Source organism: Xyrauchen texanus, chromosome 29 (assembly GCF_025860055.1).
Source record: "Xyrauchen texanus isolate HMW12.3.18 chromosome 29, RBS_HiC_50CHRs, whole genome shotgun sequence".
NCBI lineage: Eukaryota > Metazoa > Chordata > Actinopteri > Cypriniformes > Catostomidae > Xyrauchen > Xyrauchen texanus.
In genome coordinates this window covers 1,019,606-1,035,927 of record NC_068304.1, presented here as the reverse complement: position 1 = coordinate 1,035,927, position 16,322 = coordinate 1,019,606, and the positions used below count along the sequence as shown (strand labels likewise).

Below are 16,322 nucleotides of genomic sequence, written 5' to 3'. Positions count from 1 at the left end.
TATAAGTTATTTAGTTAACCCAGCAGCTAACTTAATATGTATTCTCTGTCTCTTAATTAGATTGAGTAAAGATGATTGTGAAGCTCAGTCATTGTGGAAGAAAATCGGACCTCTCATCGGGGATGTCAGACAGTGTTCAGAATGACTTGAGACTGTTCGTCAAGCATTTGGAATTGAAAGAGACTTCCAGTTTCAATACATGTATGTAGACTTTAATAATTCATTCATGAATCTAACATCAATTCAAGATATAAAAGACAAAAGTACCATCAAGTTGAACAACTACTTGGCAAATGATTGTCATAATCCGAGCCCCGACAGTCCAATCAAGCATTCTCTAGTGCTTCCGAATTGTTTAGAACATCAAGTGAATGCTCGAACACTTCCTCCTCTTCATTGTTGTCCTCTGGAGGAGATTCAGTTGACACTGTCATTATGCCAAGATCCAATGCTGAACTTCAAGCTCTGAGTACAGACATGACCACAAAAATTCCCCATTCCTTGTTTTTCATATGTTGAAGTGCAGCTTCAACGTGGCAATGATATTTTTGTTGAAATGGGAACCTCTCTGAAGATGAGTCCAGGACTCAAGTCTTGGAAAAGCTGGCTGAAGATATTTAACAGTACCCCACATACCCACATGATCCCCAGATAGATGAGATTGCAAAGGCACTTGTTGAAAAGTTTCCATGTTTGAGAGCAAAAGGATCGATGAAGGGGTATAGTGGGTGGATATTCAGCCTTAAGCACAAAATGGCAAACTACAGGACAAAGATGCGCAACATTGGTTGTCCCGAAGTCACTCTTAATTCACTAAAGAACAAGCCCAGGGATGAATGCTTTCCCGCCAAAAATGTGAAGAAACCAAAACGAGCAGAAGTTAACTTTTGCCCTGCTAATCCTGCTGGAGAAACAGAGGAAAGCCTTGAAAAACTTAAATGTGAGCTGCTTATTGATTTCAGACAGAGGAACAGAACATCAGTAGTAAAATAAAAGATGTCCAAAACGTTCTCCTACAGAAGGAATGTGGTACAGAACAGGTACCATTTAATCAACACAGTGGTGTCAAATTTATACTTAAGGTAGTTGATATTTAGTGAGTTTTTATTTTTTTTCCCTCATGCCAACACTGTGAATGTATGGATTGTATGCTTGAAGGTAAATTGACAGAGAGATTTGTAATATCTACAGACAAGAGAGAAGCTCGCCATTCAAACAGACTCGCCATGTACTCCTTCACTAGTTATCCTTCATCCTCACCAAGATCACAGAATCATCAAAAGCTCTTAGCATCTATCTTGGAGAGGATGAAGGATGCCTAGTGAAGGAGTACATGGCGAGTCTGTTTGAGCGGTGTATCTTAAAGGAATAATCCACCTAATATAAATTCTGTCATTTACTCACCCTCACGTTATTTCAAACCTGTATGTGTTCTTCTGAACACAAATGCAGATATTTGAAGAAAGATGTCTGCCGTTTATTTCCATACAACGAAGGTGAATGGTGACCAACACTTTCACCTTACAAAAAGATATAAAGCCATCTTCAATGTAATCCATGTGACTCTTTTTTTATATATATCTTTATATAAAAAAAATATTTTTTTCATTGTTTATATGTTTTTTGGAGCATCAAAGTTTTGGTCCCCATTACACTACATTGTATGGACACAAACAGCTGACAACTTTCTTCCAATATCTTCATTCGTGTGCCAAAGATTAACAAACGTCAGACAGGTTTGGAAAGACATGATGGTGAGTAAATGATGATGACTGTTTTAATTTTGGGGAAGAAAATTCCTTTAAAAGACAATGTTTGTGTAGTCAGTGGATTATCTGAAAATATTTGATCCGAGCTAATTTGTAGCATGTTCCTGTTTTGAAGACCCTAGGAAAACAAAACTGTAAAAAAACAAAAAAGATTTACAAGATTAAATAACATGCTTGTATGCTAAAAGATAATACCAAAAGAGATACCGTTTGACCCTCACTGCTCTTTCAGCAGTGCAGCCCAGTCCACAGAGGACCCTCACATCGGTAACAAGAATTAGTCAAGAATGAGCATCCTTAGGGGGAGATCTTTCCTTGTGACATCTCTTTGTTGGAGACACCTCATCCCAAAAAAAAAAGAGGAAAAATAAAAGATTTTGTAAGCAAATAAATGGGAACCACAATAAAATCATGGTTTATAGCTTATCAATTTAAAATCGTCAGCCAATTACCAATCAAAAACAATGTCTAATAACAGTATCTTTTCATTGAAATACAGGACATCCAAGGAGATGATGTCTTGAAAGACCTGGCAAATACCACCATGGCCATTTATGTCATCTGAAAAGGAGGAGATCATCTAGGACACTATGAGGACTTTGGAACTGTTGTTGATGGGGTCATCGTTCTGGAGCACAAGCCTGTGCAGTGATGCTGGGTGCAATCTATGTGCGTAATTTGGCATACCCACAAGAGCTCGAATACTACTATGAATTTATACAGGAAGTCCTCATGCAAATGGGTTCTGAAAGGCTCTCCTCTAAAGTCCAAGGACTGAAAAACGAAATAAGTGCAAGGCTGTGGTTTTGCTACAGGCACTGCTGTTCATGCTTGCATTGAGATTCAAGTTCGGACGATTGTCACAGCCTGGAACATTGCACATTTTTATAGTTCAAGTGCTTTTATAATTACCATATGAATAGCTGTTTTTGATTACAGATTTTATTACTTTATTAGATTTTTATTTTTTATTTTTGAACATTTTTACAAATGTGCAATTTCTTACTTCATGACAGCACTTTAACTGTTGCTGTATCAATGTGACCAAAGCCTATCAAGTGTTCCTTTTTTACATTTCAGTTTTTACATTTCCACAGATGTTGGAAGGTTTTTTTTGTTGTTGGACATGTTGTTCATTTGAAGTCACTGTTGCAGTTTAAGCGCTGCTGTTTTAATGATGCACAAACGAGTGTTATGTGTCCAATTGCCATCTGTGGATTTCCCTTTTTTTGTGGTTATTTTATGAATGTGCAATTTGTTATTTTAAATGTCAGCACTTTGTTAGCGGTTGCATTATTAAAGTGTAATGTGGCTGGTTATTATGTGGCCAATTGTAACAATGGAAGTTTTCAACCCTGTAAAATGTGCCTTTTTCAATTTGAGTTTTAACATTCCTACAGATGTTGGAACGTTGTTTTGGTTTTTTCTACCCACAAAGAAGGTGATTGTTCACTACATTTGATGACAATCAAGTCATTAAAGTTATGTTATGTGTGTATTTGAAAGGCATTCAGTGGCCTCTCATACTGTTAATTAAATACACTGTAACTAGTAGATTAAGCTATATCCTTTACAACCTGTTGAAACTATAAATGTAAATACATATTTGTATATAATTGAATTAGAACTAACATGAATAAATAAGGGTGGAATTACTGAATATAATATACTCAAATCAACTCAATTTAATTGAGCTAATGCAACTAAAACAATTGACTAAGTTCAATTAAATATATTTTTCTAAATTTAGATCATTCAATTATGCGCAATACTTACCTTAAAAAATGTAATAAATTCAATGAATAATTTTTTTCAGTGCAGAATAAAGTACTGGATCACTATTAAAAAATTAACAGGCTTGTGAATAAAACTAAAGAATGAATTATATTGTGTGTTTCAAGTACCCATGATTAGCAGAACTCCTGGAAGTCATCATACTGGACTTTAAAAGAACTCTGTGCAGTTGTATAATGAAATCACACGCAAAGAAGGCAGTAAAGCCAAACGTTTGTGTTCTCCTGTGTTAAAATATGTGAATAAATGCTAATAAGAGTTTGTAATTTTTGTTTTTTTAAACCAAGTGAACTTGTTTTCCACGGATCTACGCACCCTGAACTGGTAGAGCGCAGTGACTCCGTTTCTTTGACCAGAAAAATGACAAATTTCATTAAGTGGTGCAATTAGCCTCATTGTACCCTATTTGATGATTTATCTTGTATTTTTTTTATATACATTCATATAAAATCAGATGATTGTTCTTCTCAATTCTTCCCTCATTTTTATTCAGTCTGAATGATTTTTAAAGTATGTAGACTACAGTACATGTAGGAGTCATATTAATTTGTGTTTCTTTCATTTCTACTTGTTATTCAAATTCTCCATTTATTTATTAGTTTAGTTCTTAGTGTGTGCTCCTCCTGCCGGCAATGGGAGAAGTTAGTTCTGAAGGCTGTAATTCCAGTCCTGCAGGGGGTGCCAATACCAGCACAACAGTCATCGACCGCAAGATGAGTGCGGATGAGCGTTTGGAAGCGTGTGTTGGAGTAACACACTTATAGAACATTTGTGTTTTGTTTATTACTTTACGGCATTTAATCGAGCATCTCATTCTTACGAGTCAAGACGGATCAGCATCACCACAAAGTGTACAAGATCTTCAATGTAAAACAAGTGTTTTATCAGTACAGTACATGCCTTCAGTCACTTGTTTCCCAGCAAGACATGGCACAATCATGTGCTGACTGACCTTTATGTTGTTAAATGTATGTTTCATATAATGACATTTCTGTCATCATAACTCACTCTTAAGTCTGTGTGAATTTCTCTCTCTGGTGTTTTTAGTCTCAGTTAATGGTGCCTGCAGGATTTCATCTGAGAGTTCGCACAGAAATCTGCCTTGTACAACCTTAAATCCAGGGGAGTCCGTGGGCATGATCCCTTGAGATCATTTCTTTGCAAAAACAACACCAAAGTGTTCAATTCTGGCGACTTTGAGATAAGCGTTTGTTATTTTCTTGAGTATGAGTAGTGTTCATGTAACTATTGGCTGAAGCATTTCTTCCAGTAACCATTCAGAACAGACGTGTTCTAGTGCTAAAAAGGTGAAACACACCACAACGAATAGAGCAGAATGCAGGGGCCTCGAGATGCGTTTTTATCAGTTGAAGTTATGTTTAATTTGACACGGCGTCTAAAAATGCAGCGCTCCAGTGAAAGATGCTAAAAACACAGTCAAACGTGACGCAGTACTCAAAAGACATCTATCTGGTGAGTGTTTTTCAATTGTTTTTCATGTAAATGGAGCAAAAACACGTTCAGTTTGAACGGCCCCTGGTTCACATACCACAACACTAGCTGAAGTTACCTCTCAAAAAGACAGCCCTTAGTCTCAGTAAGTACATTTACACTGTATTCAGCGCTGCCTGTTCTCTGCATTCATTAATATCCCGATGCTGTTTTACTGTGTGAAAAACCCCTCCAAACCATTCAGTGAGAGAGCGCTGTGAACAAATTGTACTGAATCACAAATCGATTCAGACCCTTTTGCAAGCCTGTTTGGCCAATTCACTGAAAAGAACCGATTGCAACGGCACAATTGCAACGGCACAAATTGTGATTACTGAATTTTCCTTTTTGAGTGAACTATTACTTTAAGACTAAAGTCAATACTCAGCAGTTACATTAAAAACTTTACACATGTGAATCCTGAGAGTAAACCTTGCTTATAAAATATATATTAAAAGACAGATAATAACATTTTCATATTATTAATATTACCGTTTTTATGAATACAGTATATTATTAATATTTATGTATATTAAATATGAAACTATTCACCGGGCAGAGAAAATACCTGATTGCATCAGATGGAGCTACAGAAAGATGGAGATTAGAGGTGTGACAGGAGCTGCACCCGTGTAATTCTGGTGCATTTCAAAAAGCATTTTTACTATTTCTACCCTTCTCGTCAAAGGTGCTGATAATGACTTATGAGGGCATGCCATGATATGAAAGGCTGCAAATCTAGATCAATGTTCAATGTTGTGTGCTTGCAACAATGACAGCTTTGTAATAAACATGAGTAATAGTTTTATTGCATCACTCGCTTCCAGAGACGCAGAACAACACATTTTCATATCAAATTAACAGGTTATATAGATCATAACATCTGTAGATATGCGCTTACTCACTGCGTGTAACTTAATTCAACAAGCATTCAATATGCTGCTGTACGGAGAGAGAGAGAGAGAGAGAGAGAGAGAGAGAGAGAGAGAGAGGGAGGGATGCGGAAGAGCTGAATATTCACGCAGAATCTGGAATTACAGACTGGTACAAAAATAATATTATAGATTTGATTTGATCATCTGTTTGGATTGGATTACCTATTAGTAAATAAAAGTGAACGTGGAACATCAGGGAACGCTTACATTTGTGCGCAATACCTGCACAGAATTTTCAGAATAATAATATTAACATTTGGAATACTTTGGTAAACCAGTGTCCGTCAATGTCATTCACCGCAGCATCCACAGAGGCAAGTAAAAGTTTCACTAAGAAAAGCAGAGGTCAAACATCTGAAGCCTTACCCGCTCTGTCTCATCCGAGGTGGAAAGTACAACAGTGGAATCATGCATTTTCCAGTAGATTTGACACAGAGTCCGAATTTTCACACCGGAATGGTCTCTGTGTTCACACCAACTATATCGGTAATACTGCTGGTTGGCTAGGTGGCGCTATGGGGTCATTTCATTACGCAATTGCCTACACAATAATGCAAGAAAGCTTGATTTTAAACTTTGAATTTTATTTATTACTTATTTGAACTAAAAATTAAAAATAAAGAGCAATCAAATTAAATTGTGTGTTGTTCAGCAAACCTCAAACATCATGCTAAACAGCAAACATTTGCTATGTACAAAAGGAACATGTCAAACAACAAATACAGTACACCGATCAGCCACAAGATTAAAAGCACCTGCCTAATATTGCGGAGGTCCCCCTCGCACCAACCCGCATGTCAGAACAGCATTCAGAGATGGTATTCTTCTTGTACAGAGCGGTTATCTGAGTTACTGTAGACTTTATCAGTTCAAACCAGTCTGACCATTCTCTGTTGATCTCTCTCATGAACAAGTGTTTCATCCACAGAACTGCCCCTCACTGGATGTGTTTTGTGTTTATGGCACCATTTGGAGTAAATTCTAGAGACTGTTGTGTGTGGAAATCACAGAAATACTCAAACCAGCCCGCCTTTGAGCATTTCTGTAAAAGCTGATCTCCTGGGATTTTGGCTAGATATATAAAGCAAAGTGTCTTTTTGTACCATTCTCTCAGTGAAATCTGCTGGTGATGAAATACTTACCTCAGCCATTGATATTAATAATGCTTTTAAATAATTCCATTTTGATCTCTACAGTTCCACTTAAAATGTAACTTTTAAAATTAAAAACTGGAACAATTACAATTGACGAATGAGCAAAAAAATTATCTTGATTCTGAGATAAGCTTGGAGCTTGGCAAGGTAATTAAGGCCTTACCCACAGGCAAGGCTCCGGGGCCAGGTGGTTTTGCCGCTGAATTTTTTCGATCTTATGCTACAGAACCGGCTTCACTTTTGCTAGAAGTTTGATGGAATCATTAAAGAATGGACAGCTTCCACCAACCATGACACAAGCCCAGATCAGTCCGATTCTTAAAAAGGACAAAGATCCAAGTGAGTGTAGGAGTTACCGTCCTATTTCCCTCCAGCTAGGCATAAAAATATTGTCAAAAATTCAGGCTAACCGATTAAGTAAAGTTGATATCTCTTGTACATTCAGATCAGGTCGGGTTTATTTGGGGCTGCAGCTCTATTGATAACATTAGGCGTTTCATCAATATCATGTGGTCAGTGGCGAATGATCAGACTCTGATCGCGGCCATCTCACTTGATGCTGAAAAGGTTCTTGATTTGGTAGAATGGGATTATCTTTTAAGATTTTGTAAATATACGGGTTCGGGAATACTTATTTTTTGATGGATTAAGTTACTTTATAGACACCCGCTAGTGGCTGTACAAACATATTGATTCATTTCAGATTATTTTACTCTGGATAGGGACACCCGGCAGGGTTGCCCTCTTTCCCCATTTTTTCTGTCTTGCCCTGGAACCATTAGCAGCCGCGATAAGAAGGGAAGATGATTTTCCAGGAGTCATGGCGGGAGGTGTGGAGCATAAGCTTTTGCTTTACGCAGATTATATTTTATTTTTCATCTCCAACACCATTAGATCTATGCCTTGCCTCAATAGAATTATTAATTACTTTTTAAGTTCTCGGGATACAGAGTCAATTGGTCTAAATCCGAAGCTTTGGCTCTGAACGCGTACTGCCCAGCGTTGGCTTTTCAGCCGGGTTCCTTCCAGTGGCCCAAACAGGGCATTAAGTATTTGGCCATTTTATTCCCAGTAAATATGTCTGATTTAGTTAAGAGTTCATATTGACCCCTTAATAATAACATTTTCAGACGATGTGGGCAGGTGGGCTTTATTGCATTTATCTATGATTGGGAAGGTTAATGTTATTAAAATTAATTGTATTCCAAAATGTAACTACCTGCTACAATCTCTCCCTTTAGATCTCCACCTCTCTTATTTCAAGCAATTTGATAGCATTACATTTACATTAACATTTTACATTGACATTTGATGCATTTGGCAGACGCTTTTATCCAAAGCGACTTACAGTGCACTTATTACAGGGACAATCCCCCCGGAACAACCTGGAGTTAAGTGACTTGCTCAAGGACACAATGGTGGTGGCTGTGGGGTTCGAACCAGCGACCTTCTGATTAACAGCCCTGTGCTTTAGCCACTACGCCACCACCAAAATTGTGTTTTATTATTATTCATTTGGTCTCAGACATTTGGCTCATTGGTCTCTTCCACCTGAGAGAGACCTGGTTTTGTACTAAACAGGAAGTTCTTGCCCATATTTCGCCATTGCAAAGCCTATCAAACTAATCACAGAAGTTAAATTACACTGTTATCTTGCATTTGCACTAGGTTTGGACAAAAGTATCCAGTGTGTTTAAATCAGACATTTATTGAAATGTTGCCTTGAGCATATGTTAGAATCCAAAATTATGTATTAATATGTCCCCTTTCTGCTGGTCAGAGTGGATTGTGAGTTGATACGCTCGGTGACCTATATGAGAGTGGAGTGCTGAGATCTATTGAAAATTTGGTTCAACATTTTTTATTCAGTTTTATAGGTATTTACAGCTGCGCCACCTGCTCTGTGCTATTTTTGGGAGTAGCATTCACCCCCCATAAGCAGCAGATACTCTGGGAATGGTGATTACTGTTTTTGGAAAAGGTCACGAGGCATCAGTGTATTACTCCCTCAGTCTGGGGGATGGAGCTTTAACTTCTATCAAGAGATTATGGGAGAAAGATTTCAACTTGGTATTGGAGGAGGGAGTGTGGGATAGGATTCTAAAAAACATCAAGTCTGCATCTAGAGATGCATGAGTGCGCCTTATGCAATTCAAGATTTGACATAGATTTGATTAGACCACCTATAGATTGTATAGGCTTGGTCTTAAAGACACACCCACCTGCTGGCGATGCCAATCGAAGGATGGAGACACGGCCCATGTTTTTTGGTGGTGTGTGGAGATCCAGGAATTTTGGTTGAAGGTTCAGAGTTTTGTGTGTGACGTGTTTTTTTTTGCCCCAGACTCTATGTTTTGGGCGATGGGGCGGTTATCCATGTGGGGAATAGACACAAAGAGAGTTGGGTTCTGACCAGTGTAATGATCACCAGGCAGATTATTTTTAGGTGTTGGAGGTCAGCTGGAGTGCCCCCATTTCAGGAGTGGTAGAGATGGGGAGGGTGGTGGCTTTTGAGGAGGTGTCATTTGGAAGACTTGGATTTGTTTGTTGGGAAATGGGGCAACTATTTGGAGTTTTTGGAGGGCTCTCGGGGTGGACAGTGGAGAGAGTAGAATAGTTTTAAATGTGTATGATTAATATATATATTTAGTTTTTTGGTTTATTTGCCTTTTTTTGTGTATATACTCATGTGTGACCACGAGGATGTTTGTTGGGGGTCAGGGTGGGGTTGGGGATTGGGAGGGGTGGATGTGGGGTTTAAATGTTCATTCTATGTATATATATATATATATATATATATATATATATATATATATATATATATATATATATATATATATATATATATATTTTACTTTTCTTTATTTACTGTAAGAATCAAAAAATAGTTAATTACAAAAAAAATGTATTAATCATAGCGTCCTCTATCATTGATATGCCGGTAAAGTATATATGGCTATCAATGCATTCAATTAGGTTAATTTATCATGGGTTGAAACTTCATTAGGTGACTATACATTATTTAAGGCTACTCCTTTTACCCAATATAACATTTTGCATCGGTATCGTCCCTTGTACAGAGGATAATCGGAACCAACGTATGGCAAAACAGAGACATTTTCAAACATGCAGGACATGCAAAAAGCCTGGATTACAAGTGCATGGTTTGTAAGCAGAGAGTGCGGGTGCTAGATTGACCTCCTTGCAGTCCTGATCGGTCTCCATTCGAGAATGTGTGGCGCATTTTGAAGTGTACAATACGGCAACGAAAATCCCGTACATTTGTGCAGCTGTAATGTTGTTACACAGTGGTAAACGCTTGACTATCCCAACTTTTCTGGAGCATGTGGCAATCATCTGATATATATATATATATATATATATATATATATATATATATATCAGACTATATATATTTAGAGCACAGGGTAATACAATTTACAAATCACTCCTTTTTGTTTTTAATGGTATTTTCCATACTGTCCCAATTTTTGGAGATTTGGCATTGTGTATGTTCATAGGGTGCTTCAAATAATGTCTATAAAGATTTGTTTACCCAAAAATTAAATAAACAACTGAATATGACTTTATTTCCACAAAATATTAGGCAGAGTGACAGCCTCAGTAACAGTTTACTATCATTGTGAGGGGGAAAAAAAGATGAGAATACTGAGAATAACATACTGCCTAATATCGGCTTTTGTGTTCCATGAAAGACAGTCATATGGGTTTGGAACCAAATGAGGGTGAATGATGACATCATATTCATTTTTGGGCCAACTTTCCCTTAAAGCTCAGCTGTTTTCACAAAGAGTGTCACACTAACTACATGAATATGGTAATCATCTGATACAATCACAATATATTTTATTTACCGATATATTTATAATTTTAGTTTACTTTTGCAACATTTGAAAATAAATGTGAAATGTGAAATACTCTCTTACCCCAGCACTGCATGTTTGTTCTGGTGGTATTTGTGGAGGCGCAGTAACAGCGGTGTCGTGTGCTGTCACAGGTGTTTCCTCATTCTTCATTTCCTCAAACACCTGCTCTTGATTCCTGTGATCGGCTAATAAATCAGAGAGAGATCTGTATAAATCCAAATCCGTATCCAAACCAGAAAACACATGTCCCTCAGATCTGCCCAGAGGAGACTGCGAGCCTCCACAAGCTTTTTGATCCATTGATTTCTAGAGACAGAAATTGTGTAAAGAACGCAGGTGTTCTGTACAGATGTGAGTGCTGATTGATGGATCCGTGGAATTGTCAGAGGTCTCAATGAAATGATAAAAAAAAAAGAAAGATTTAATTATTTACAGATGGTTGATAACGAAGCGCCGCAGACAAATCTGTAATCTTAAATGTCATATTAAAGATTGAACAGTACACATTTTTAAGCCGGATGCGATTACTTTTATTTTCTTACCGCCGTCGACAGTGTCTCGAAAAGTGAAAAGTCTGAATCTTTTTATTTAAAGAGTCTCTCAGACTGTTTTCCAGCACATGAACATCGACTCGAACCTAACCGCGTAGTATCAGTTGGTTTCAAAACGTGCTCCTCCCACCACGGACTGAACGCCTGCGCGCAGGTGTATGTATGGAAGGCCTGTATGGCGGGATCTCCGTGCCAAAACCTAGCCGTCCTATGGCGGGAACTCCGTGCCTAAACCAAGCGTCCATCCGGCTAACCCACTGACCGAAATTGTTACTGAACATCTTGTGCTTTGAGCTTGGCGGGTAACCCATGTGACCTCAACGTCTTGAAATTAGCTTGTTTTAACTAGGTAAGGGTCCAAGCTGTTGTTTAAAGACTATAAATGGACCAGACACTAGATGTAGATAATTTATCTCTAAAAAAAATACTTTTTACTGCATCTTGCTGTACTTCCCTCAGTAAGCATTCAGAGAAAGGTGTTGTAGGCTATTCTAAGTCATTCTGAGTGATGAACAAAGGCAGCGTGTACAAGTGTGTGTGTGTGTGTGTGTGTGTCTGGCTAACATATGTAATGTAAAAATAAAAAAAAAAACAGTAGCTCTTAACACATCTGCACTACTCTTACACTTTAGTTTAGAACACCAAGAACACAAGCGGAGCAATACACACAGTGAAGCATCAGAGTGCTGATGGTGTCAAACCAAGGTGTACACAACGCCCCTCTATCTGTCAGAAGATATCCATATATCAGAGTTCTGTGTGATATCCAAAACCAGTCAACATCAACAGCTTATGTTAATGTGACAGTGTGGAGGGCGGGGCCGGGTCGTTATTTCTGCACACCCGGCCCCTAATACGGCTAATCAAGCCTTAGAGAGGGATAAAGGCCAACTGGAAGCTGCAGTGCAAGAGAGAGAGATTTACGGACAGCTGTCCGACAGCTTTGTGTGTTTTTGTTTTTTTGGTTACATTTCTTATTCAAATATTATTTATATTCTCAAGCCGGTTCTCGCCTCCTCCTTTCCATTAACCCTTTACAGTTAACTTACTTTTCTACTAGACCAAGAATCATCAGGGGGAATACAGAAGAAGGCAGGAGATGAAGTAATGTTTAAAATGAACAGTTTATTGAATAATCTTAATTGCGTCTTTCTCAATGCTCAGTCTGAGTTTGTCTGACAGGCACTAATTCAACAAGTGTTACTATACCTTGCGAAATCAATGGACAATAACAACATCATCCCATTATATTGAAGACCTTGAAATTGAAACTCTTCATCTCTAACCTGTGAGACAATATAGCACCCAACATAAAATTAAACAATTTGACAAATAACAATATGAAAAATGAGAAAATTATTATAAAAATAATGTATGTATGAATAATAAAATAATAAAAAAAAAGAAATGAATTAAGACTTTGTATGTATGTATGTATGTACAGTATGTTTTCTCTCTTAAAGTAACTCACAAACACACAGACTCAAACACACTTTGCCAGAACAGAAATGTAGATCCTTGTCATGGAATGTGGTATGTAAGTCTCTGAGAAGTCATGATAGACAGGTGGTAGCTTTTTTGTATAGCTATCAGTTCATCACTCAGAATGGCTTAGAATAGCCTACAACACTTTTCTCTGAATGCTTACTGAGGGAAGTACAGCAAGATGCAGGAAAAATGGTTAAGTATTGTTCCCCGTCTGTCGCTCGCTTCGATGTTGTGTCGAAGAAGCGACACTAGGGGTCTCTCTTGAGAGCCTCGCGCATCTCTGAATGGCCAATGAGAAATTGGCAGACAGAATTTACATGTCCCGCCCCCGGACATACGGGTATAAAGGGAGGGAAATGTATCTGTTCATTCAGAAATTTTCTTCGGAGCCGACCAGTTGTGTGATCAGCAGGCTGCGATTCACAAAACTGTTCACCTCATCTCTAAGAGCGTACGCTGTTGGATCTATGGCGCATATCAGCGGCTTTCTCCTTCTCTGCATGGCAGTGCAGCTTTGTCCCTGGGCGCTTCGACAGTGCTTTCTAAAAGAGAATATTGAAAAAGAGTTTGATTCTCTAAAAGATCAATACACAGCGGCGTTGAACATCCTTTTCAGGACGCGTCTTTATAAAGATACCCTTCCGGGCGATCACACCGAGGCAGCGTTTGAGGATGGTTTGTGTTCTCTCTGCGAGAACCTTACCATGGCAACGTTGCGATCGTAAAAAGGAACGCCACTCCAACCGCCACACGCGTCACTCCTTTTTCCCACGGAATTGAGGACGACCTGGCTGGCGATGGAGGCGATTTGGGGATGGCAGAGGGCTCGGTTTCGCCGTGTACATCATAACGAACACCAGTAGAACACCAGTAGAACTTGGTAACGAGGACGTGTACTTCCTCGTCGCGATCTTGCCTCGACATCAACCCTTTCTACGGTTCGCGTTCGGCGGCCAGGCGTATCATGATCATCATCTTTATGAAGGTCGCAGAGGCAACCCTTGCCCCGCTTCGGGAAGCAGGCATCCTGGCCCACTCCCGAGAATTACTGTGTCTCCACAGGGACCAGGTGCTCAGGCACCTCTGCCACTTAGGGCTTCAGGTCAACTGGAAAAAGAGCAAGCTCACCCCGGTTCAGAGCATCACTTTTCTCGGCATGGAGATCAACTCAACAGCAGTGCAAAATATGAAAAGACAATGCAGAAAAGCAGAGCGCATGTGGCGGAAGACAAAACTTGTAGTCCATTATAACATCTACAAAGACAGCATCCATGCTTTTAATATGGAACTAGGCAAAGCTAGACAGACTTTCTTCTCGAATATTATAAACAGCAACTTAAACAACACACGCACTCTTTTTGCGACTGTAGAGAGACTGACAAACCCCCCAAGCCAGATTCCCAGTGCAATGCTCTCAGACAGCAAATGCAGTGAGTTTGCTTCTTTCTTCTCTGAAATAATCAATAATATCAGAAAGGTGATCAGCACATCCTTGAGTTGTGCTGGGGTCAGACAAATCAAACCACAACCTGAGAAAGTAGTTACTATGTCTGATTTCAAAGAAATTGATGGCAAAATTTTGGAAGAAACCGTACAGCACCTTAAAACATCAACCTGCGCCCTTGATGCACTTCCCACATCTTTTTTCAAAAGTGTGTTCAACTGTTTAGAAGCAGATCTCCTAGAAGTGATAAACTCTTCACTTCTCTCTGGGAGTTTTCCAAATTCCCTGAAAACTGCAGTTGTCAAGCCCCTCTTGAAAAAGAGCAATCTGGATAAGACCATATTAAGCAACTATAGACCAATCTCAAATCTTCCTTTCATAGGCAAGATCGTTGAAAAATGTGTCTTCAATCAGCTGAACAAATTCTTGAACTCAAATGGATACTTTGACAATTTTCAATCTGGTTTCCGATCGCATCACAGCACAGAGACAGCTCTCATAAAGATAATAAACGATATTCGCTTAAATACTGATACAGGCAAATTATCAGTACTGGTACTAATCGACCTCAGTGCTGCATTTGACACTGTTGATCACAACATACTTCTTGACAGGCTGGAAAACTGGGAGGGTCTTTCTGGGATGGTCCTAAAATGGTTCAGGTCATACTTAGAAGGGAGAGGTTATGTGAGTATAGGAGACCATAAGTCTGAGTGGACGTCCATGACATGCGGAGTCCCTCAAGGCTCAATTCTAGCGCCACTCCTGTTCAACCTGTATATGCTCCCAATGAGCCAAATAATGAAAAAGAACCAAATTGCTTACCACAGCTATGCAGACAACACACAGATCTACTTAGCCCTATCACCTAACGATTACAGCCCCATTGACTCCCTGTGCCAATGCATTGATGAATTAAACAGTTGGATGTGCCAAAACTTTCTTCAGTTAAACAAAGACAAAACTGAAGTCATTGTGTTTGGAAACAAAGATGAAGTTCTCAAGGTGAATGCATACCTTGATGCTAGGGGTCAAACAACTAAAAATCAAGTCAGGAATCTTGGTGTGTCTCTAGAGTCAGACCTCAGTTTCAGTAGTCATCTCAAAGCAATAACTAAATCAGCATACTATCATCTGAAAAATATTGCAAGAATTAGATGCTTTGTTTCCAGTCAAGACCTAGAGAAACTTGTGCATGCTTTCATCACCAGCAGGGTGGATTATTGTAATGGACTCCTCACTGGCCTTCCCAAAAAGACCATAAGACATTTGCAGCTCATACAGAATGCTGCTGCCAGGATTCTGAGCAGAACCAGAAAATATGAACATATCACACCAGTCCTCAGGTCGTTACACTGGCTCCCAGTTACATTTAGGATTGATTTTAAAGTATTATTACTGGTATATAAATCACTCAATGGGCTAGGACCTCAATATATTGCAGATATGCTCACTGAATATAATCCCAACAGATCACTCAGATCATTAGGATCACATCAGCTAGAAATACCAAGGGTTCACTCTAAGCAAGGAGAGTCTGCCTTTAGCTATTATGCCAGCCGCAGCTGGAACCAGCTTCCAGAAGAGATCAGATGTGCTCCTACAGTAGTCACATTCAAATCCAGACTTAAAACACATCTGTTTAGCTGTGCATTTACTGAATGAGCACTGTGCCACTGTGTGTCCGACTGTTTGTACTGTATTTTATTTTATATTCTAAACTGTTTCAATTATTCTTATTTTTTTATTCTTATTTTAAACTCTTCTACGTAAAGCACTTTGAATTACCATTGTGTATGAAATGTGCTA

At 38.8% G+C, this 16,322-nt stretch overlaps 1 protein-coding gene across 4 annotated transcripts in view; it reads right to left on the bottom strand.

The window, feature by feature from the left end:
- Window positions 1-11,667, bottom strand: part of pik3c2g (phosphatidylinositol-4-phosphate 3-kinase catalytic subunit type 2 gamma) — an 81,278-nt gene extending 69,611 nt beyond the window's left edge. For 3 of the 4 annotated variants that reach the window (XR_007968029.1, XM_052097391.1, XM_052097392.1), the window contains exon 1: window positions 11,091-11,655. Coding sequence is in view for 3 of the 4 variants with exons in the window: in XM_052097391.1 (XP_051953351.1) it covers window positions 11,091-11,330 (240 nt within the window). In the remaining variant the exon portion in view is untranslated. Of the gene's footprint in view, window positions 1-11,090 lie in introns of all 4 variants that reach the window. The other variant, XM_052097393.1, reaches the window with a different exon arrangement.
- Window positions 11,668-16,322: the final 4,655 nt, after the last annotated feature.